Consider the following 22,882-nt stretch of genomic DNA (forward strand, 5'->3'; position numbering starts at 1 on the left):
TCCTTGCTCCAAATCGTGTGAAATCAGCTTGGAAGGTGGACAATGTGACGTGAAGCCGGATTTTGTCCTAACATTCACACCAACCCGTGGATTTAATGATGATTACTTGCACTCATCTCACTATAAAAGAGGAAGACCCCTTCATTAAAGGGGATTCGGTCATTTTACACTCTGAACTAGCTCTCTCTCTCTCTTGTACCTTTGTATTTATATTTCCCTAATTATTTGTAAGTCAGTCCGCTGTTGCGACCTGACCCATAATACTAATACAAATCAGTGGACGTAGAACTTGCTAACTTAGCATCTGAACCACTTCAAAAAGCTCTCATTGCATACATTTTTATCCACAATCACGTGTGTCTCTTGACCAATCAACGTTACGTACGTGTCGATTAGTTGGTGTCAAAAATCATGCATCAACAAATACGATGTGATTAGTCGAAATAAGAATTGGTTTGCAAAACCAGTAAATTTAGTATTTTTCATTCTAAATTTTTTCGAACAACATGAGTAATATAATATCTCTATAATATAATCTATAATATTTATATTAAAGTATTAATTAATTGATATTTGAAATGCTAAAAATAAAATTGGAAATATCAAAACAAAAGTAGAAGTTCGAATCTCTCCATGATAAAAGAGCAAAAGTAGAATTTAACATGATTTTATAATATTTCAAAGTAAAAGAGTAAGAGTAGAATATAATATAATGTGTTGAGTTCGAGTCTTCACGGTTACTAATGTAATAGTCACTAAAACTTGTAATCAATCGATAGTTCAAGAGTTTCGAAGATTAATTGAGAACCGTCCAACACTTCAAATATATATATATAGGGACGGATCCAGCTCACTTTTGGCTTACTCTCAATTTTTTTTTTAAAATACTAATATATATAATTTTTAGATTTTGACTAATCCTAATAAAAATATTAATGAGTAAAAATATTAATATGTAATTAGTTATTATTTTTAATTTTCTGGATCTATATATATATATATATAAAATATGGTGGGGCGGTTTAAGTATAATTATGATGTCTCTGTAACCAATAATGGCCAAATAACAGCGTCTCACTTCAATATTATTTCTAATTTTGAAAGCCTCTGTATATCCGTTGAAATATCAAGTTACAAAAAACACCCTCAACAGTCAACACAGAGCTTCAGCTTCGGACGTCCCATGATACATACACTTCCATCTGACAACAATATCTAATTTTTATTCTTCATTAAAAAAATAAAAATAAAAATAAAAATTCAGATTAAATATGTATTTTTTGGTGTGTATTAGAGTTGTGAATGTTTAAGGGCATTCTGTAGTAATTAAAAAAGGTCACTGTAGGGTATTTTCGTCTCTAAATTCAAATATAAGAATTTTTTAACTGTGCCCAAAGACTCTCTGCCCAACGTTCACTGTCTCTGCAACAGCAACTCTCTCTCTCTCTCTCTCTCTCTCTCTCTCTCTATTCTTCAACCACGGCGCCATCACCAGTCACCAAACCACACCCCCATTTCTACAGTGAAAAAAAGACACTCGAAGGAAAGAAAGTAGAAATTTGCAGGCGTGCATTGGGTTTAGTTTGTAACTGTACTAGTGTTTAGTCTTACAGATTGTGGAATGTGGATAAAGAAAGAAACTTTTATTTGCTTAGCCCTAGCGTAGCCAGTGTTGTTTCACTGACAGTATGTATTCGTACTAATTAAAGATGAAAGTGAGCTTTGCTTTTGCCGCAATGGGCGCCAACGACGCCATCTTAAGAGGGGAGGAGGGGTTTTTATTTTAGATATATTCTTCTACAATAGTGTACCTCCCACAAACAGAAAACAAAATCTTGTATTTTTGCAAAGTGTTTTTGCTTTTTCTTTTGGTATTAACTCAAAGCTAAACCATAGATTCGATCTGAAAAACACACAACAACTGGGAGATGGGTTGTTGTGTCTCAAATCTAGAGAGAGGAGAAACAGTGTCACGATGCAGAGCGAGAAAGAAGTACATGAAACAGCTGGTTGAAGCAAGACAATCTTTTTCAGCTTCACATGCAATGTATCTTCGTTCCCTTCGCAGTACTGGTTCGGCTCTTCTTCAGTTTTCAAATAGTGAGTCCGCTCTTCACCTCCACCAACAACACCACCTCCGAACACCATCACCGCCATCACGTATCTTTCGTTCACCACCACCACCACCAGCAGAAATCTTTCGTTCACCACGGCCTCCGTTTAGTCCCAGCACTGATACGTGGTCATCATCAATGGGGGCTTCTCCTCTTCCACCTCCGCCTCCTCCACCTCCCCCATCGTCAACTTGGGACTTCTGGGACCCATTTGTGGAAACAACACAGTCGGTGACTGAGGAAGAGTGGGAGGAGGAGGCTACTACCAACATGTCTGAGGTGCCATTGACTAGGTCTAGGACGGAGAGTACGATGGCGCCACCTTCGGTGTTGAGTGGGTACTCTAAAGAAACTACTGGGACTGAACTCGCCGTGGTGCCATCAAGAAATGGTAAGAACATTGTTGAGATTATCAAAGAAGTTGATGATTACTTTCTTAAGGCCGCTGATGCTGGTGCTGAGCTTTCTGTGGTTCTTGAGGTTCCAAGTACTAGTTTTTCTACATCCCAAACAAAAGGAGGTATGTATGTATGTATTAATATGTGGGTTTCTTGATTTTGTTTGTCAGATTTGTTTTGTTATCTCTTATGTACTTTCCCTTGACTTCTTTGAGATGTCTTCTCTATTAGTTAGCCAAAACAAAATAGTTGCATGAGATCACATTATTCAGTTCAAAATAATATTTATGAGTGATTTGTGAATCTGGTATGGCAGGTAAAGTTTACAACTATGGCTTTAGTTTGAGTCCAACGTTGTGGACATGGGGTTCCAGTCCAAAATCTCACGCATTTGGAAACTGCTTGCGTGACCAAGTGGTTGGAAACAAAGGAGTTGGTAGCCATTCCTCAACCATTGAGAAACTATATGCTTGGGAGAAGAAACTGTATGAGGAGGTTAAGGTAGAGATCTACTTTCACAAGTCTTCGAAACATCTTTCTATCTCAGTTCTTTCATTTACTAGTACTATTAGCAGTAGTTCAGCTTTTGTTCAAGTTTCAGGAGATCAAAAAGAAAATGGGCATTTTTTTTTCTTATGGCATCATCTTGTCCTTGGTATAACATGAACTGTACTTGATGAAACCCCCCATAAGCTCTGTGCTTATAAGAAATTAAGATCTGAATCTTTATCTTTTGGGGCCCAAGAATGGCCTTTACATTTCTTGGACAAAAACTTAGGGAGTCAAAAAGTGGTTGGTGGTCCATAGCAATATGGATTCATGAGCTGACAAGCTTATTATTCAATTCTCATTTAGTTTAGTTTATGTTTTAAGTGGTTTCTCTACTTGCGTGTTTAGGATTCTGAGGCTATAAAGATGGAGCATGAGAAGAAAGTGGGCCAGCTGAGGAAACTGGAGTTGAAAAGAGCTGACTATTTGAAGACTGAGAAGACCAAGAAAGAGCTTGAAACGCTAGAGTCTCAATTAATGGTTTCCTCTCAAGCCATTGAGACTATATCAGCTGAGATCATCAAAATCAGAGAAACTGAACTCTACCCTCAACTTCTTGAGCTTGTTAAAGGGTTAGTCTTCTTCTAATTCCTTGTACTTCCATAACTATAACATATTTGATGGAAAAAATAACTATACTCACAGCTAACGCCATATGGATTTAAGAGCTAAAGGCTAAGACTTGAGAAATCACGTGACTTTGTTACATCATTTTCCCATCCAGGGGCTGCCTGGATTAGGTATAGCATGTGACACCTTCTAGTGAAGACATGGTTACACTTTGGATCCTTCAATTAGCATTATTATAGACAGGCAGGGGGCATCTTTTAACTTGGTTGCTTTTACTTTGGACTGTTCTTTGTTCTTTTTCTTGTGATGAGAAGTTAATGTTCTTGCATGCATTATTTTGGTAAAAATAAAAGTAAACCTAGCAAAGGGAATACAATTCCAGGATCCGAGAGAATAATAGATTTTGCATACGGTTTATCAGAACTGGGGAACCCCAATAAACAACAAGAAGATAAAAGAGTACCTGGTTATGTATACTGAGAGAGAGATAACCATATAAACCTAGATAAGAAGATTTTGCATATTTTACGGTACAGAGAATTACTTTTGACTGATTTTACTGGCCCTTATTTGCTTTTGTAACAATGATATTCTAACGCCTAATTTTCCGAGTCCCAAAGTACGAATTATTGTGGGGGCTATTATGATCCCAAAACCAACCTCAATTTCATTCATTGACCGGGGTCTCTCCCTGACTTTACAACCAGGCTTAATCTTTTTCCTTTTGAACATCTTAATGGGACATAATCTTTGTCACCTCAATAGGAGTACAATACATTTAGTAGTGGGGTCATCAGATGGAACATAAAGGATTGATGGGGTAAATACAATTAACTCGTACTTGTTGGCAGGATTGGATGTGGACTTTGTTCTGCTGCTGTGTATACAAGATTTTATTTTACTGAAGCCTGCACTTAGTGTCCTCAAAACCCATTATTGTTCCTTTCATGATTTGGTGCTCAGTTAGAGAATCTAAGATTTGACGCTGTGGTTTATGTAAGGATAGACATTTTTCCTTTCATGAAAATATGGTTTATATTTCATTCTTCTGTTGGTTTGTTTTTTGTCCACTGTTTCCAATTATCTTTTTAGCTTGTATGAACAAGAAAACAGTATGTAATTTACTTGAACTTGCTTGATTCCTAGATTAATGAGCATGTGGAGAAGCATGTATGAGAGCCACCAGGTCCAAACTCACATAGTTCAGCAGTTCAAATACCTCAACACAATTCCATCTATTGAAGCCACATCTGAGATTCACAGGCAATCAACTCTGCAGCTTGAGCTCCAAGTCCAGCAATGGTACCAATCTTTCTGCAAATTGGTTAAAGCCCAACAGGAATACATTCAGAACCTCACAGGGTGGCTACGGCTAAGCCTTTTCCAGTTCACCAAACCCCCACTTTCTAGAAACGGCCAGGAATCGGGAATTTACTCATTTTGTGAAGAATGGCACCTAGCAATTGATAGGATTCCAGACAAAGTAGCATCTGAAGGAATCAAGAGCTTCTTAATAGTGATGAATGCTATAGTAGTTCAACAAACTGAAGAACATAAGCAAAAGAAGAAGTCAGAGTCTGTATTTAAGGAGCTTGAGAAGAAGTCATCCGAGCTAAGATCACTGGAGAACAAGTATGGTCCATTTTCGGTGCCTGAAAACTCTAGCAAGGATCCAGTTGCAGAGAAACGACTGAAGGTGGAGATGTTAAGAACCAAGGCAGAAGAGGAGAAGAATAAGCATGAGAAGTCGGTGAGTGTGACGAGAGCAATGACCATGAATAACCTGCAGATGGGTTTCCCGCATGTCTTTCAAGCAATGGTCGGATTTTCAAGTGTGTGTATGCAAGCTTTTGAATCCTTATACAATCAAGCCGAGGGTATTAGACAGGAGCAAGAAGTGAAGAGGATACTCCCTTGAAATGGGATCTTTAATATAAAAGGAAAAAAAAAAGCAATGAGATTTGGTTTTAACCTTGAAATGGGATATTTAATTTAAAACAAAAAAGGCTAAGATATTTGGTTTTTATGTGTATAGATGACATGCATCCCATTCAGTTGATGGATTGAAGCACAGAGAAGTGTTGCAGGCTCACCTCTGTGCAAATCAATGTGATGCAAATTTTGTGTACTGATGGGAAATGCTGTGAGCCATTTTGGTACAGGGGAGTCGTGGCAACTTCAGAACTCGGACGGATTTAGGTGTTTTCAAGTAGGCCTTATGTATACCTTGTTTTTGTGTTTTCAATAGGAAGCTGCTACAATGCTTAAAATGTTATCTTCTATTTGGATCTATAAAATTAGTCTTTGTCTGTCTCTAGTGTTTGATTTCAGTTCACTAAAGAGTGAAAGGTGCTGAGGAGGCACTGGGGAAGTTAACCCGTTATGCCTCACTCCATAATTCTACAAGACCAGCTGAGATAGTATTTCATGGCAAAGATTCATAAAATCGAAAGCTGATTATGCAACTAATTTTATTGCAAGTATAATAATGTCACAAAACAGAAGGTTGGTGATAATACACAACTACTATAACTGCTGTTTACTATGCACAATATTTAGGACTAATTATATGCAGAGTTCTATCAATATTGGGCACTGGATTGCCATTGCCCAATACACTTTCTACGTAACCAAGTCAACCGTTTCTCACCTTTTAAGGACAAGAATGTTTCTCTTGCATTACGGTTGTGGAACAGATCCAGAGCTGCTAGATAGATTTGTTCTTCAACTACCTGCATTTGATCCAATTCTTTGATACAATTAGCAATAGTGTATCTGCCACTAGAGTAATTTACAGCAGCTGTTCTCATCTTTGAAGCTGCTGCCATTTCTAATATAGCTCCTGCAATAGCGTCATCAATCCCCTTGCGACCTTTTTTTCGCACGGTAGTTGAACTGGAACTAGGCATAGCAGACGGGAATTCTTCATTGTCTGCCATCTCATCCTCAGATTCTGAAGAAGTAACTTCTTGGATTACATTCAAGGGCTGCGGATAAGGAAGCGAGGAAGAAATCCCTCCCTCAAGTTCAGCTGACTGGACATTTTTCCCATTGGTTGTCGTCGACTCAGAGAATATCAAACATAGTTGTTTATAGAGAGGGCATCCATTCAGTTTTATGTTCTCAGCATCGGCATGTCCCTAATTCATTTCACAAGGAGTTAGTGACCATAAATAAATTAATAAAGAACATGCATCAGCTACTGCATCATTAATGGCTAGTCAAGAAATCTACTATACTGAATCACAATTACATCGAACTTCTTAGAATCCAACAAAGTATAAACCCAACATTTTTTTCCCCGAAAAATAAAACAACCGCATCAAACAGGTGACAACAGAAATGGAATCAAAATTACCTGCCCATATTTAGCCCACGCTTCATCAGTAGCTATAATAGTCCCAGAGGAATCATCCCAAGTGAAGAAATCACCGTGATCAAGAAGTGACTTCACAAGACCATACTGTCTTCTCAAAACTGAATATCTATTCTTGAGTTGTTCCTTATCCCACTTTAGACCAGTTTTTTTATAGAACTCATCACATATACATCTCCAAGCTTTCCTGTTGAAAGAATTGTTTTTTCTATTCCCTTTATAAACCTGATCAACCATCAAGTCCGTAAGAACCTTTGTTAAGAATGTAGTCCACCTAGCCCTCGACTGATGCTGCTGTTGCTGCTGTTGTTGTGACAGTTGCCTCTTTGACAAGGAGAACCGGGTCGCCATCTACAGCTTCTCATTCAACAAAATTGAGTAAAATTTTATGATATTCAAAGGCCACCCACTACAGATAATAGGAATTCCCACAAACCCAGTTTCAGATTAGAATCAGCAAATTAAGGTTTTATGCATAATAGTAAATCAGAATTTTGCAAAATTAAAGGCGATACGAGACAATTGTTTGAAACTGGGAAGCATATTTAAATTTAAATGTGATTAAACCCCAACGTAAAATCCAAGCTAAAGAGAGAAACAGAAAATAGATTAACCTTCGAAGAAAAATTGAGGATCCGAATTAAACTGATATACCAGACTTACTTCGATTCATGAACACTGCTGCTGTGAAGAAACAAACAAACTTTAAACACAGTTTGTCTTTTTCTTTTTTCTTCCTTCTAGTTCTAGTGGAGAGGATTTTATCCCCACTGGTCTTGTTCTTTTCCCGTCGATTTATATTCTTTTTTCCTCCTTATATATATGTATGGCTAAAGCATTTCTTACCCACCTATATTTTAATAACTTGCATAGTCAACTCCCGAAGCAAAGACAAAAACAAAAGGAATATTGCAATATAATAAAATCAAATAATTTAAAAAAATGAAATAGACCTCTCCCCTGTAACCGGATGATAAGTCCTATATTTAGTTAGTTATACCCAGGATTTTGAGTCGCCGGTAAGGTAATTATCGGATTTATCCCACAAAAAAAAAAAAAAAAAAAAAAAAAAAAAATGAGAGATGGAGAACTTATCAATACAACGTTCTTTTTCTTACTTGTCTTTGCTAAGAAAAAATTATGACTATGACAATATACTAAACAAAAATTAACCAATGAACCATTACTACGGTTCTGCTTTTGGTAGACATGACTACTGCACATTCTTCTGTAGGTGATGATGCATGCCTACATTTTTGTTCCCTGATCGATATTTTTAACTCAATTCTGAAAATTAGATACAATGGGATATTTCAAGTAAAAGAAATATTTACATTATTTTCTTCTGGTAAGTAGTAAATTGCAAGGAGCAACAAGTAATAACAAATTGGGAGAATTCAATCTTGAATCAATTTACTTCTCCAGCTCGCTGCTCACCAATCTTCTATTTCATCATCAGACATCTCAGTTTCTGGCTCATCCAAGCTCATGTTATCAAAACTGTCATCTGCCGTCGAATTGCCTTGCATCAATACATCATGAACATCAAGACCTCCCGATGTCCTATTTTCGAGCCATTTAAGTAAAGATGTGTACTCAGTTGCTATAACGGACACATGAGAAGAGTTTATTCCCTTATAATCAATAAATTTTTTCTTTACCATCTCTTTCTGCAATCACAAATGAAAATAAAAAGATCAATTATAAAACTAGCGTTCTGATGCAAAAGAAAAAGTCATCATTGATAGTGGCACACTGAAGAAAGAAAAATTGCAACTCTTCTGGCAATTACAGTAGATAACAGTTTTCTCGTGCATAGCATGCAAATACAACTCTATTTAAGCACTTCATAGAAGTTGCTACAACAACAGATCATAAAAACGTGTTTCCAACAAAACGCCATCGTATTTTACTAAGAAAAGTAAACTGCCAACATTTTCTTCTTTTTGACATGCAGTGTGGAAGTATTTTGAACATTAAATCCCATAGATACGAGTATAGAACAAATGAGCTCTTTTTGAGATTTGTACTTTTTCCCTGCTTGTTTTCACATTTAAAATATAGATGGCTAATGCAGCTCAAAGTAACAACACTTAAAGAAATTATGCAATGGACCAGAGAAGAATAATCTGAAAGAACCTTATTACGAAATGATGATTGCTCAACCTGCCAGAGCTTTGGCTTACGAATAGCATGCCACCTGCATTCACAAAAATTGGTGAAAAAATTCAAGATATAAAGAGGATTGCTCCTAACTGGAATATAAAGGCACGAAAGTAAAATAAAAAAACCTAGAAGGCAGGGGATGTGAATTTCCAAATAGAACTCCACGAACAGCAACTGAAGCCGCAGCTGATTGTAGAACATTCTCCGCTTCATTGTATCTGGCCAGCATTCCTCGAAAAGATGCAAGAAGCAAGTCAGCATCACCTAAATAAGAAGCCACAAGCCACGCATCGTCCATTGCATCCTCGCTAAGAAAATCTAGAACTACACGAAAAATGTAAAAAGCAGACCGTAGTCCATCTTGTTTTGACAATTTTTCAATATAGTCAAGTCATTGAAAACACTACACTCACACACACACGTACAAAGAACTCACAAAAACATACCGACCACTCTGTGACCCTCGTACCCCCTCCCCCCCAGCAGACACACACGGAGACTCTCTCTCTCTCTCTCTCTCTCTCTCTCTCTCTCTCTCTCTCCCTCCCTCCCTCTCTTCCTCCTTGTTTATTTTCGTTAAGTTTTTTTCGACGTCTAAATTTTCTTTTTCTTTTTAGTGGTAAAAGTACATTTTTTAGTCGTTATCCGGAACGAACAGGTACACGAACTGTGTCTTGGAAAAGCCCTCATAGGTAAAAGGTTCCATTAGATCTCTTGAAGAGGAAATGTTGGAATGCATCTTGGTCTACAACACAAACAGTAGCTCGTAAGTGAAAACTCTGACAGAAATAAAACACTATCTTAAATTGTCTTCAAGATGGGAAGAGGTTCCATGTCTTCCATCTTCACATTTATGTATTATTACTGACTCTTGAAAGTTACGAAACTCCTTCACAAACACTTGGGGAGAAAACTCCAAAGTAACTTATGACATACCCATTTCTACAACATTTTCAGTCTCTCTTTTGTTGTGTAGAAATTTTCCCAGGGCATGAAATAGAGAAAGTGTCTCGTCTCTGCCAAATTGCATTGAAAATTCACTATCCAAATCATTGAGATCTTCTTGATCTCCCTTTGACGAACTGAGATGATAGTTGGGAGAAGAAAAATCATGCACTAAATCTGGTTTGCGACAGAAGAACTGCAAAGATGTAATTGCATGTCTGATGTCACCTCCACTGGCTTTTGCCAGCAGATCAATCTGTTCAGCAGTCAGGCCACACTGCTCTTGTCTGCATATTCTAAGAAGAGTCTTCTTAATGGAATTACTAGTGACAGGATTAAAAGCAACCTGAAATTCCCAAAAGCAGCTACAAATGAGCATTTGATAATGTAAAAGTAAATCTGAGACCACAGCTGTTCAAGAAAGTAACCTTACAAGCCCCAGCATTCTCAAGAAACGTCTGAAGCTCTTCCAAGCTCCGTGCAGCATGATCTCCCGAATCTGCTTTACCACAGTCAGTTACCACAACAGCTGTTGGTATCAAAGTTGATCTCACAAGAAGCAGCAAGCAGTTTTTAAGTCTTTCAAAAGCAATTCTTCCATTCGTCACAGGAATATCATCAATTACAAGTATAACTGATGCTTTAGATTCTTCAGGAGAGGATGATGTAATCAATCCATATTTCCTTACTTTCTCAACAAAATTCTCAAACTCATCCAACTTAGATGTGTACAGTACCCCTAGCAGTAGTAGCAACAACACATAACCGCCATAAGAAAGTAGCCAATTTAATCATTGAAACTTATTAACAAAACATTATATTTTTTTTCCATATGACCTCAAACTAAAAAGTTCAATTCACCTAAATAATATGAACAGTTTCGCATAATATTCATATTTCACTTTCAATGGTATCAATTAGCACAAATACTCTATATATACAATATTCACACTTCAACAAGAAATTATTTCGCTCAATCAAAAGTTCATGCATAGCAACAAAGTGAGACACAGAAATCTTCAGCTTCAAGTAATTTGCAAGCTCAACAGAAGACATATAATTTGTGAACCTTAAAAATATCAGGATGTAACCAATAAAAAAAAAAAACGAGTCTCCAATCCGACTGACCCCAGTGTTCCATTCATCCTTTGTCTTAAAGGACATATTGACTTGAGATACCTGCATTAAAGTTATATGCATGTTCTTGCCAAATTGTGGGTGTAGGAGTGTTCCATTCATGTAATTTTGCTCCAAGATGAGATGCAATCATGTGGACAGTTGCCTGCAAGATAAGAAATATTATCACTTGGCTGTTCATGGGCACATTTAAGTTGTGAGCTTTCTCAATGAAATTACTAAACAATTCAAAAAGTTTCTTTCCATCAAATTTACTTAAGATAGCAGGGCAAAAAGCCAAATCAGGTCGCAAGTACATGCCATCACAGCCCCACTTGTACGCATAACGTGTATCCAAAATAAATGGGAGCCTATTCCAACATAAGTCTAAAAGATCAATCATAAAACATACAAAAAATAGGCACAAATAAACTATTAATCATTCACCCAGAAAATATAAGATGAAGAAGATTATTAAGTCATAACAGAAGAGATAATTACATAAAATAATGTCTCTATTAAGATACAATCAAGAATAATCCTTTGCCAAAAATGATTGACAATTTGACATATGTACTAAAGAGTGATAACTTACAGATTTTCCTACTCCAGCTGGCCCAGAGATGACAAGGACACGGCTACTAAATTCATCCTGAAAACAACAAAGAAAAGGCCATTATATTTCACAATGCAACTGAAACATAATAAAGTCTGAAACAAATAAATTATGCCTACTTAGTTTATTACAATCTACTCAGCAATCAAGCTTATAGTTTACAGTAGCATATGCATTTTTTTTTTAAACCTTCCTCTGACATGTACCTTTGAAGTTCTCAACCTTTCCTCAAACCACGTCTTAACTTCCTCAACCTAAAAATACAAAACAGATAAAGTAAGCTCACATTCATATAAAAAAGAATATAAATAAAATTAGCTTAATGATTTTATGCACCTTCTTTTTGTGAACAGCAAGCTCTTCTAATGTGCGGGGTTTGTATTTATCAACCCACAACAATTCTTTTATGCAGCTCCGTCCAGAACCTGAATTATGATTCCATTTCTATTAAAATTTTAACAGGCCAAGTATAAACAAGATGCTACAAGACAAAAATTCAAGATTGAATTGTGGTTCATAAATTGGAGTCATCACAAACATTATCCATAACTTTCCCTACAAACTATAAAGAAAGACAATTTTATATGATTGCAAAATGAAAACCCAAATTTAAGTGGCCCTTGGTCTCTAGATTCCATTAATCCCCGAAAACAGTAAAATCCATCAAATGCAGATAAAAATCATAAACTATAATAACTGCGTACCAGCGGATACCTTGAACCCGTCAAGAAATTCATCAAAATCTTTGAAGGACGATGTAATCTGCATTCAACACAGTAACAATTCAGGCACCCACTACAACAACAATAAAAATAGACAGCTATCTCATAAATAAATGCGCTAGCTACAAAGCAAGTTAAAGTCACCAGAAAACCAAACCAGAGTCCTTGTTGGATATGCCAGAGAAAATAAATAAAATTATAAATATCAACAAAAAGGAAATTAAAGGATACCTCATCACACAAGATTTTTAGATAAGCGTGACCGAGAACCCGAAAGACGAGGCTTCTTTGCAGACCTAGGGTTTGTACGAGTAACTAACGACCTTGCTTTAGGCTTCTTATAGCTTCGATTAGAAGTCAATGAACGTTTATCATCTTCGTCATCCGATGATGACAATACGACGACGTTATTTCCTTTTCTCATCACAACCACTAAAGCAAACCCTAAATGTCAGGATTTGAACGAACAAACATTACTAGGAATGCCAACAACTCCGTTTCCGCGACTCACAAAACAAACAAAAAACCCTACCGTTGTGAAAAGTTTCAGAGCGCTTCTTCACAACGGCTTCTTCAAAACGAGGGCGTTTAAGATGCGAGAAAACAGAGAGTGGGAAGAAATGGAAGAGTTTGCAGTTGGTGAGTGTTATATAGGACAGGAATTTCGCGGGAAAATGTAAGGGGTTTTGTGAAAGAAGATTTGGCGATGGCTTATGGTGGAAGCTAATGGAGTTGGGTAGTTATACAGTGTGGTGGCGGAACACGGTCGAGATTTTTGTGCCGTTGGATTGCTTCAATGTTAAGCCAATGGGCCTGTAGTTTACTTAAAAGTTTTGAATTGGTCTTGGGCCGTAACTATAAGAAGAAAATACTATACCAATCTCCTCTCACAAACTTTCTCTCATAACCCGACGTGATAGCTCGTAATTGATCAGTTTACAACAGGTCCTACATAAGTTCCGCATGGATCCCACTAATTAATTATGAGCTACCACGTCAAGATTGTGAGAGATGTTTGCAAGAAAGGTGTTGGTGTAGATTTACTCCTACAAGAATTCAAAATTTGACACTACTAATTCAACAATAATGCTAGGTCCATAACCTTCTCACATAACCTCTGACGTGATAACTCGTCATTGATTAGCTCGCAATAAGGTAGGCAATACCTATACAGCAGTGAAGCAGACGAGACCCATTTTACGAGCTAACCAATGACGAGCTTCCATGTCGGGGGTTGTGAGATTGGGTTGTGAACTAATATTACTCTTAATTCAATTAATCTCTTATAAATCCTAAATTATGATATGATTTCTGTTCACCATTGTTGATTAAGTACTGAGAGATAATGAGAACGTTATTGCAGAAGAAAGTTTTAAAGAGTGCTCATGAACACACAGGGGAGTCTAATAATACCAGCCTTATTGATTTTGGGCCGTTTATGTTAGGCCTAATGGGCCTGTCCATAACCCATATCGTAAACTCAGGTCTTGTTCGGTATGCTCCATGATTCTGTTCAAAATCCAACGCAATTCTTGAAAACACAAACTTTTAGTCCATATTTTATTAAATAATAAGATTCAAAATTTGAAAGTTCATGTTTTTTTTTTTTTTTTTTCTTTTGGTAACCAGAGGTGTCCGGGTCAACTTACGGACATCTTGACTAATCTTCGGAATCTTGAAGTTAACAATCAAGTATACACTCCAATGGCCTGGATATACCATTCAATGGTCATTTCTATTAATAACCTTCGAGGCTGAAGTTTACGGCTGGATATACTCTCCAATGGCCCAGATAAATCCTTCAGAAGCCCGAATATATCCTCTCATAATCATCTCTATTAACAACTTAGATGATTTGAACTGATGACCTACTCAAAAGTCCTTTTCCAACCCCCTCAGTCCATTGTCGGTAGAGTAATAAACAGAAAAGGCTTGAATTAAGAAATGCTGAAAAGATATTTAATTTGGCTGTATAATGTAGGACATGAAAATGATGAAACATGAAAGACGAGTACTACTATTAATGTCGTTACTGATAATCCCAGATAATTAATCACGCTTAACAGTAGTTGTTGCTTGATATAACGACACACAATAAGATATCAGAATCTTTCTCTAGTACTAGGAGAATATTAGTTGGTAATTTAATTTATAATTATCAACAAGAAGAACAATAAAAAAAGATGTCAAACCAATGGGACAAAATCCATCATCTTATTTATATATATAAAACTATTATCAAATCTTTGCTCAAGGCTTAACTGAGACAAAAAATTTCAGCATCAGAAAAAGTATGGAACGGCAACAAGTTCTTCATATGAAAGGAGGTGTGGGTGAAGAAAGCTATGCAAAGAACTCAGTTATTCAGGTTTAATTCTTCCTATTCTCTTTCAGATTTTACTTTATCAGACAGCATTTTAGTTATATTATGGTATCAGAGACTTTGTTCAAAGTTTATGAGACTGATAGAAGAAGAAAAATGAGGCACCATTTTACTCATTCATATGTCCTGCCTGCTGCACTGAAGTTGTGGTCCCTAACAATAACATTTTCGGAGCCAAACATATCCAGGAAATGGGCTAACGTTTCCCCATTTTGGTCACTGTCTTGGGGGCCTATCACTCATGTGATCTTGTAGCTAATGGCAGATTTCTGATAAAACTGATTCAATGGCAGATTTCTGATAAAACTGATTCTAATATTTGCTAGAAGGCCATTGGAAAAGAAAATAGTATTTGAAGATCCAAGTTGTAATCAAGTAGGAAATGAATTGAACCTCTAAATAATGCATGAACTGTAAAGTTAATTTGCTAACCTTCTGAGATTTAATCACTTGTTGATTTTGTTTTGTGGTAGACAACATATTTGTCCAAGTCAATGTCTGTTCTATGGCAAGCGCTACAGGATTTGGCTTCCTCCAACTTACCAGAGAGTGTCACCATTGCTGAGCTCGGCTGTTCCTCTGGCCCAAACACTTTATTTGCAGTTACTGAAATCACAAGCATCATTTGCAAAAGATGCCGTGAACTTGGTCGACCACCGCCCGATTTTCTCGTGTATTTGAATGATCTTCCCGCAAATGATTTCAACACAGTGTTCAAGTCTTTGCCAGATTTTCACCAGAAGATGCAGGAAAAGAATGGACCAGAATTTCAGCCTATGTATATTTGCGGTGTTCCTGGCTCTTTCTATGACCGGATTTTTTCATCAAAATGCCTGCATATTGTGCACTCTTCTTCTAGCCTCCATTGGCTTTCCCAGGTAATTAATTCATCATTAAACACTCTTCAGGTCCTGTTTCGACTTTTCTTTCATTCAATCAATCTTGGAGATATGCTTATAGGTACCTCCAGAATTGAGTGACAAAGAAAATCCAGTGATAAACAAGGGGAAGATATTCCTTTCAAAGACAAGTCCACCAGCTGTTATAAACGCTTACAAGACTCAGTTTCAGAGGGATTTTTCTTCATTTCTCAAGTTTCGCTCAGCAGAAGTAATCCCTGAAGGCCGCATGGTTTTGTCATTCAGGGCTAGACGAACACCTGATCCAACCCCAGAAGAAAGCTGTCTTCTTTGGGATTACTTGGGAGAGGCATTCCAAGATTTAGTCGCTCAGGTATATTAATATACAAACTCTTTTACACAATTTTGTTTTATACAGTATTGGACACTAATTCATGTAGTGTTATAATGTAGGGGCTGATTGAAGAGGAAAAGTTAGATACGTACAATACACCGTACTATGAGCCATATACAGAAGACATCAAAGCAGAGGTAGAGAGAGAAGGATCCTTCACTCTTGATCGAATGGAGATTAATGTAGCACCATGGGATGGGGTGAATGGAGGAAACAAGTATGAGAGGGCAACAACAGCTGAAAATATGGCAAAGGCTATTAGAGCAGTTAATGAGTCAATGATTGAGAGTCATTTTGGACCTGAAGCTGAAATTATGGATCGTTTATTCCAAAGGTTCATTGAAATCTTGGCAGCAGATACAAGGGAAGTAGAACATGTTGGTGTTGTTGTTTCTCTGATTAGAAAGTGATTTTGCACACAACAGCTAATGAGTTGTATACAGTTGCATCCCTTCCTGGAAAAGAGAATATGTGAATGTATTCAATTGTTCAACTCTGGCTTACTATTCATCTTTATACCATAAAACTGTGGTTAGAACTAAAGAGTTAAAGAACCAACAGTTACCTTCAAAAGAGGTGCAACAGCAACACTGCCTTCAAGTAATCAAGATAATTCATATCTGAAGTCTTTGCTTCATCTAGGACAGCTTGAACAGCATTAATGAGGCCAACAAAGAAGCCACCACAGGCTGACTAAGGAAGCTGATGGACAAAATTCAAGTAATTGAGAGAGTTTATTAAAGAATTTCATATGGGGCACTATTATCAACAGTAATTTGGGCTCCAAGTCTACACTGCAATTTAGTTCTTAATATTGAAAATAAAATTAAGTTAATACAATACTACCTCAATTTTTAAAACACAATTTACTTCAAAAACTATGAACTAGAGTTTCTGCTTCTATACTCATGTGTCAACTAAAGTACAACAACATCCAGTTTTTTCCAAGGCCCTAAAACATGAGGCTAAATTTAGCTTCTTCGTTCTGAAGAATAGTAAAGCGCCTCAAGCTCTTTGAGACTAGCAGCTGCCTCCTCTCCAATTCTAGCCAAAACACGGTCAGTTTTCTCTGCATGTCTGTTAAAATCAGTTGTTTTTTGTTCGACATGGTCAGTAAGAGACGCAAATCCTGCAAATATTGCAGTCTGTTTTAACTCAGACACCAACTTAAGCAAAGAGTCACCAGCCTGAACCTGTTCTTCATTAATGGATTAAGAAGAATGAAAAATTGAAAACAGTTAAACATTCAGAAAGTGCATGAAATAAAGCTTTATAATACTTTAGATTTGAATGATCTATATATACACATATATCAAAAAGTACGTATTGCAAAGAAATTAGAGAAAGTTTGTGGTGTTGTGTGCGACATTCATGCTAAAACTTCTAAATGCAATAAAACATATTCTTTTTTAAGAAAATTACACACCATTCTGGATGCACGCATCTCCATTGTGAATGCTTCCTGCGAATTCCTAACAGGTAGTTCATTTACCTACATATAAAAGGTACAACCAAGTGAATAGATGAATTCAATAGACATTTTCAATCCATGTTAGAACAATTTTCCAACCATATAGCAAAAATCCTCTACAAGAAGCTATTAAATAATTTGTTCATAAAGTAAAAGAAATTTCTCATTTGAATGTAAAGCTTCGCCCCAGTTATACGTGCAAAATTTGGTTCAAGAAGATAAATATATGTTCTCTACTTCACCAAAGGATTTTTTATTATATTCAGTTAACTTAGACATGTGTCATTAACCAAAGATTAGCAAATTTCCATACTTTCTTTATCATATCACTATACATACATTCAACAACGATTAAAAATTAGGTTCTCATGTGTTTTAACAGTCGTAGTAAATTATTTAAAATTAAAATGAGCCATACGACTGGAGAGGGAAAAAAAAAAACGGTTCTTAGTAGTAGTATACCCTGGCAACATTGACTAATTGGCTGAAATTGTCAACAATATTAGCAATATCAGTTTCAACTCTTTGCATCAGACTCTTCTGCTTCTGAGCTCCTGCAGCTGCTGCTGCTGCTGTGGGCCCACTTCCTCCTCCTTTATTCATTATTTTCTCTGTTAAAAACCACTTCATAGCCATTGAAGTTAATTTGATTTCATTGAAGCATTTAAAAAGAAAATAAGCTCACAGTTAAACAAAACTAGTCAACAGTCACACTATCGTCAAGTTTTAAATGGATTATTTAGTTTGCTACAGGAGATAAGGCTAATACATCTTTGCCATGGAAACTATATTCTCCTTAACACAATACACCTATCAAATTATAGTTTCCATTTCCTAACATGACAAGACAAGGACAAGATGTTATATTAATTACAAAAAGGTAAAATTTAATATCACTATAAAGTTTTTACCATGAGCAAAGTTTAGAAGGATGTTAAGACACTTGTACTTTTTTTTTATAGTGCAGATAACGACCCTAAAGAGTTACTTGATCATAGACGAATTCATGTAATGTGTTTAAGTAGGTGTTGTCGAGGGCTGTTATTGTTTTAGAGTGTAAAAGAGGCCTTAAGAGAGTAAAATCCTTGACAAGGAATGGTATTTGAAAACAACCCACCGCAAAAATTTGGGCATAAGTTTCCCTCTTTCCGGGCATTTCCTGAATTAAAATATATAAAAGTAACTCAAAATCCATAAAACATTACACCACAGAAATACTCATTACGCATTCACATACTATAACAGGGCCAAAAGTATATATTAACATGCTTACAAAAACCACCTCAAACCATAGAACTAGCCTAACATTCCAAGAGCAATTCATGATTTCAGTTTCAGCATAAAAAATCAAAAGAAATAGAACTTAATAGCAAAATTATCTCCACTTGGAATGTTGTTCCATACAACTGAAATTAAATTTCTAAAAAAAAGATGCTAAAAGTCTCAAATCCGAATGGTTCCTTACCCGAATTCCAAGCTCAGGAACTCTGTATGGTTCAAAATCTCTCTCTCCTTCCTATCCTTGCCTCCTGAATAGAGCATGAAAATTCATTGAAATACTAACAGCAGCACATGGAATCAACAAAATTCATGAAAGAAAAGACACTAAGCTTAAATAGACTAAATTTAAAATCAATTCGGTAAAACCTACTTTCATTTCACTCTTCCCCCTTCTCCTTTCTCTTCTTTCTACTCCGCAACCCCAAGCACGGTCTTCTGCATCTTTCTTTTAATGCCTTCCATGTTTTAGAAGAATGGGCAAAGCCCATTGAAAATTATTTGCTTATGGGCCTCAAGGGACGACATTTATAACCCAATATACATTCCTTTGGCCCCCTTATTTCTAAAACTTTCATTTATCCCCCCTAAAATGTAATTTACTAAATAATGTGCTTAACTTCTATCATCCTAATCCATTAAAATTTAAACATTACAATATCTATTTATAAGGAAAAAAAGGTTATATGAATACAGTGAATATGTAATCACCGATTGAATAATTATTCATATACTTTGTAAAAATGATAAAAATATGATTCGAGTCACCACTTTGATGTAGACGATAATAATTAGATTCGAGTAATCACTTTTACATTAAATTATAATCGACAACAAATTAATTAAGGGATTAGTGGAGACCACTTAGTTGGGAAGGACCACCCCTTGGGCCTAGGGTGGTCATGGCCACCCCAAGCTATCTATTGACTGAGTGGTTTGATAAAGACTCTTGGGTGTATTTGTCATGAGTTCGAGTCCTTCCTCAGTTGCTAATAGGAGTAACTACTAGAGCTTTTATCTAACCGATAGTCCAAGAGTCTCGGAGGATTAGTTAAAACGTACGTAAACTGACTGAAACACCACCACCGGTCATTATATATATATATAATGAGATTGAAGGGTTGAAGGTATCAAGCATCTGTAACTGTAAAAGAAAGAATCGGAATTGAGGAAATATATGAAGAAATGAATGGATTCGGGGCCGCAGAATAAGCGATAAGCGGTAAACGTACAACCATGAGCCTGAAAGGGGTTTTTGAGAAAACCAGGATTCTCTAAGCTTGCCTATATAAAGGAATGAAGGATACTTGCAAGTTCCTAGGATGAAGTAACTAATTAGGCTGAGTTAGGCCTCCCGAGGCCACTGGGAATGGGTGGCTGGGGATGATGATGATTGATGATGGTGATGAAAAACTTCATCTTCGTCATCTTTGATAATGAATTATCGTTCCATGCCACCCTTTCCATTGTTTCTGGAGATTTCCCCCTTTTCACTTAATGCTGCATACCAGAGTTGATAAAGAAAATATCTTCTCATTTATACTCGATTCTGAATCAAACCTACTTTCATTTTACTCTTTCTCTTCTTCGTTCTGCTCCACAAACATTGATAAGATTTGGTTAAATAAATACAATAGAGCATACCATATACAACCTCTTTTATCAAAATAAAATTCAGTTGAAGGTGGAAGCTCTTAAATATTGACAAAGAATCAGTCAATTAAAGAACCCTTTCTTTAAGATTGAATTCCTAATTTCATAGTTTTTATCTTTAAACTTCAAAATCACCTGTAATGAACTTTTTCCACCCATAAACTTTGAGAAAAACAATTTCTCACTCATGGAAAAACAATTCCTAATTATGTTTTTAGTAAACAATGGACAGTAAAATCTTACAAGTATCTCAAAACATCTTTGGTTTGCTGCAGCTAAAATTTAAAAGGTGAATACATGAACCAAATGTTGGAGTTCCAGATAATCTAAAGCTGGGAATCAAATTCACTCCAAAATTTAAAAGCAATACATGAACCAAATGTTGAACCTATCAATCCCCTTCACAGATAGTCTCAATAAATATATCCTCTTTCCCACAAGGAATTTACTTCATCACTATATACCTAAAATCAGTCTCCAGTGCAATGGAGATTGATAGAATATTGCAATTACAACTATACAGGAGGAAACATCAACCAAACAAAGAAGTTGCGCAAGCAAAAATATCACAGCATCATATCTATAATATTGTTCAAGTCAATCAATATCACTGATTCATCTCTTTCTCTGACCTCCAAGCTTCACTGTAAGTTGCTAGCAAGGAAAGGGCTTGTTAGAAACTACAGGGACCTGGGGTAAATCAAAACCACAGAATTGAAATTCATGTCTACATCTACTAGTCATGTACTCATGTATGAATATAAAGCATACAATCAAATGCAAATTGGAAAGTGCTGAAAAAAATGTTACTCTGCAGAAGTAACTGAATTAACTCAACATTGTTTCAATAAACTAGAATGCTGAAATTTAATGACCACCAAATAAAGACTATACAATCCTTTTAGGTTTGGAAAGTTGACATGCTACAGTTTGCCGGAAGAAACATAGATGTTCATATCCAGAGAATGAAAGCCTTCCTTCCTTTGATAGATATTCATCAGTTTAGGAACCTGGTCCAAGTATTTTGTCACAAACCTATCCAAGAATAATTTCTCAACAGGTCTTAGAAATGGACCTAGGCTCAAATTTTTCTTCACCAACCCCTTCGACTGCAGAACTTTAATAACCAAACACCTTGGGATTATCCTCTTCTCCAAAGTCATTAGGAAAACGTCTGGATACAAGGCAATATCTGTGGACTGCCAACCCATCTTGTTCACAAGAAAATCCATTGCATTTATTATTTTGCTTTCAGAGGCATTCAAAAAAATGGGGCATTTTCTGAAAGCCAACATGATGTCCTCATCGGACCACCCCCACCCCTTAAAAGTATCAAACTTCTGTTCCAAAGTTGATTGACTCAATGAGGCAAACACCTGCATTGCATGGATGAACCCACATTTCTGAGGATCAAAACCCATTTCAATAACCTTCTTGACATTTTTGTCAAAATTCTCACGATTTTGGAAGACTATAGGAGCATAACATATTAAAATTAGTGCAATAAGAGGCTCGGGCATTCCAAGTTCTCTCAGGACTGTAAGTTTCGGAGACACATTCTTTGGCAAATCTCTCTGAAAGAGCCATGATTTTTTTCTAAACGATTTGATAACATTTTCATCAGAGAGAAGCACACTTTTGAGGAATTTATAGTTAGGAATGAGTAGATTTTCCAAACTGTGACCCAGAATAGATGGAGTTGACGAGCAAACACTCACAAGCTCAGCATCTGTTACACCAAAAGATTTAAAAAACTCAAATTTACGCAATATTGACCTCTCAGGATTGGCTAAAAGTAAACTAGGGCGCCTTCCAACAGCTTTGATTATATGGGAAGCCGTAAATCCGTGGTTTCTTAGAACTTTCAGGACCGAATCTGGTTGTTCAGCAGATTGAAGCTTGATTCTTTTGGAGACAGATTTTGCCTTTTCAGTAGACAACCCACATGAATTTATGAGGTATGACACAGTAAATGAGTGGTCCTTTTCAACTTGTTCTATATTGGTTGAGAATGATCTCATGCCAGTGGGCAACAAACCCAAACACGAATCGACATGATTAGTGCCTAAATTTTGGACGACACACCTATAAATATTTGGTAAAACTTGTGCATATACTAGCCTTCTATACACAAAACCACACATCATAATCGTTGAAAAATATTAATAACAATGTATAGAAGGTTTTGCTCAGTATATAGATTTCACTCACCAGCTTGAAGAGTAGAGGAGAAGAAGAAGAAGACAAAGACACCACCCGTTACACCAAGAA

The 22,882-nt window shown here is 36.4% G+C and overlaps 6 protein-coding genes across 11 annotated transcripts; 2 read left to right on the plus strand and 4 right to left on the minus strand.

Moving 5' to 3' along the window:
* The first annotated feature begins 1,679 nt into the window (after nucleotides 1–1,679).
* LOC116129884 (nitrate regulatory gene2 protein) lies at nucleotides 1,680–5,582 on the plus strand. The gene is given in 4 exon segments (XM_031415614.1): nucleotides 1,680–2,703; nucleotides 2,805–3,013; nucleotides 3,410–3,633; nucleotides 4,778–5,582. Coding segments are annotated over 4 exon segments (1,980 nt in total). The 5' UTR covers nucleotides 1,680–1,928; the 3' UTR covers nucleotides 5,550–5,582.
* Nucleotides 5,583–6,074: 492 nt separating this feature from the next.
* On the minus strand, nucleotides 6,075–7,833 carry LOC116129918 (L10-interacting MYB domain-containing protein-like). 3 transcript variants are annotated; one of them, XM_031415666.1, is made up of 3 exons: nucleotides 7,662–7,833; nucleotides 6,990–7,364; nucleotides 6,075–6,771 (listed from the first exon to the last, which is right to left on the minus strand). In XM_031415666.1, exons 2-3 carry the CDS (start codon nucleotides 7,356–7,358, stop codon nucleotides 6,214–6,216), a joined length of 927 nt encoding a protein of 308 aa, XP_031271526.1. In that variant the 5' UTR covers nucleotides 7,359–7,364; nucleotides 7,662–7,833; the 3' UTR covers nucleotides 6,075–6,213. The 3 variants fall into 3 exon arrangements, with proteins under 3 accessions (XP_031271526.1, XP_031271527.1, XP_031271525.1); XM_031415667.1 differs by having other exon boundaries at nucleotides 7,622–7,833; XM_031415665.1 differs by having other exon boundaries at nucleotides 7,671–7,832.
* Nucleotides 7,834–8,135: 302 nt separating this feature from the next.
* On the minus strand, nucleotides 8,136–13,085 carry LOC116129920 (cell cycle checkpoint protein RAD17). The gene is given in 11 exon segments (XM_031415668.1): nucleotides 8,136–8,677; nucleotides 9,147–9,207; nucleotides 9,299–9,533; nucleotides 10,056–10,464; nucleotides 10,547–10,857; nucleotides 11,298–11,400; nucleotides 11,830–11,886; nucleotides 12,057–12,104; nucleotides 12,187–12,275; nucleotides 12,555–12,612; nucleotides 12,814–13,085. Coding segments are annotated over 11 exon segments (1,791 nt in total). The 5' UTR covers nucleotides 12,997–13,085; the 3' UTR covers nucleotides 8,136–8,440.
* Nucleotides 13,086–14,865: 1,780 nt separating this feature from the next.
* Nucleotides 14,866–16,619, plus strand: LOC116129863 (jasmonate O-methyltransferase-like). Its single transcript, XM_031415594.1, has 4 exons — nucleotides 14,866–14,940; nucleotides 15,429–15,833; nucleotides 15,916–16,188; nucleotides 16,269–16,619. Exons 1-4 carry the CDS (start codon nucleotides 14,866–14,868, stop codon nucleotides 16,617–16,619), a joined length of 1,104 nt encoding a protein of 367 aa, XP_031271454.1.
* A 344-nt stretch (nucleotides 16,620–16,963) lies between these two features.
* LOC116129899 (mediator of RNA polymerase II transcription subunit 22a-like) lies at nucleotides 16,964–20,537 on the minus strand. Of its 4 annotated transcripts, none has more exons than XM_031415638.1 (5): nucleotides 20,523–20,537; nucleotides 19,146–19,209; nucleotides 18,143–18,291; nucleotides 17,636–17,701; nucleotides 16,964–17,402 (listed from the first exon to the last, which is right to left on the minus strand). In XM_031415638.1, exons 3-5 carry the CDS (start codon nucleotides 18,281–18,283, stop codon nucleotides 17,181–17,183), a joined length of 429 nt encoding a protein of 142 aa, XP_031271498.1. In that variant the 5' UTR covers nucleotides 18,284–18,291; nucleotides 19,146–19,209; nucleotides 20,523–20,537; the 3' UTR covers nucleotides 16,964–17,180. The 4 variants fall into 4 exon arrangements, with proteins under 4 accessions (XP_031271498.1, XP_031271497.1, XP_031271496.1 ...); XM_031415637.1 differs by lacking the exon at nucleotides 20,523–20,537 and adding an exon at nucleotides 19,332–19,445; XM_031415636.1 differs by having other exon boundaries at nucleotides 16,965–17,402; nucleotides 18,143–18,304.
* Nucleotides 20,538–20,905: 368 nt separating this feature from the next.
* Nucleotides 20,906–22,851, minus strand: LOC116129941 (transcription termination factor MTERF2, chloroplastic-like). Its single transcript, XM_031415696.1, has 2 exons — nucleotides 22,823–22,851; nucleotides 20,906–22,649 (listed from the first exon to the last, which is right to left on the minus strand). Exon 2 carries the CDS (start codon nucleotides 22,630–22,632, stop codon nucleotides 21,535–21,537), a length of 1,098 nt encoding a protein of 365 aa, XP_031271556.1. The 5' UTR covers nucleotides 22,633–22,649; nucleotides 22,823–22,851; the 3' UTR covers nucleotides 20,906–21,534.
* Between the last annotated feature and the right edge of the window lie 31 nt (nucleotides 22,852–22,882).

The sequence above is a fragment of the Pistacia vera genome, unplaced genomic scaffold (assembly GCF_008641045.1).
Source record: "Pistacia vera cultivar Batoury unplaced genomic scaffold, PisVer_v2 Contig214, whole genome shotgun sequence".
Classification (NCBI taxonomy): Eukaryota; Viridiplantae; Streptophyta; class Magnoliopsida; order Sapindales; family Anacardiaceae; genus Pistacia; species Pistacia vera.

Coding starts and splice junctions, on each gene's coding strand:
- LOC116129863 (XM_031415594.1), top strand. CDS start 14,866: ATGGAACGGCAACAAGTTCTTCATATGAAAGGAGGTGTGGGTGAAGAA. Junction 14,941..15,428: donor CAAAGAACTCAGTTATTCAG/GTTTAATTCTTC, acceptor GTTTTGTGGTAG/ACAACATATTTGTCCAAGTC. Junction 15,834..15,915: donor GCCTCCATTGGCTTTCCCAG/GTAATTAATTCA, acceptor ATATGCTTATAG/GTACCTCCAGAATTGAGTGA.
- LOC116129918 (XM_031415666.1), bottom strand. CDS start 7,358: ATGGCGACCCGGTTCTCCTTGTCAAAGAGGCAACTGTCACAACAACAG. Junction 6,772..6,989: donor CGTGGGCTAAATATGGGCAG/GTAATTTTGATT, acceptor GAAATGAATTAG/GGACATGCCGATGCTGAGAA.
- LOC116129941 (XM_031415696.1), bottom strand. CDS start 22,632: ATGAGATCATTCTCAACCAATATAGAACAAGTTGAAAAGGACCACTCA.
- LOC116129899 (XM_031415638.1), bottom strand. CDS start 18,283: ATGAATAAAGGAGGAGGAAGTGGGCCCACAGCAGCAGCAGCAGCTGCA. Junction 17,702..18,142: donor AATTAGTCAATGTTGCCAGG/GTATACTACTAC, acceptor TTTTATATGTAG/GTAAATGAACTACCTGTTAG. Junction 17,403..17,635: donor AGATGCGTGCATCCAGAATG/GTGTGTAATTTT, acceptor AATGAAGAACAG/GTTCAGGCTGGTGACTCTTT.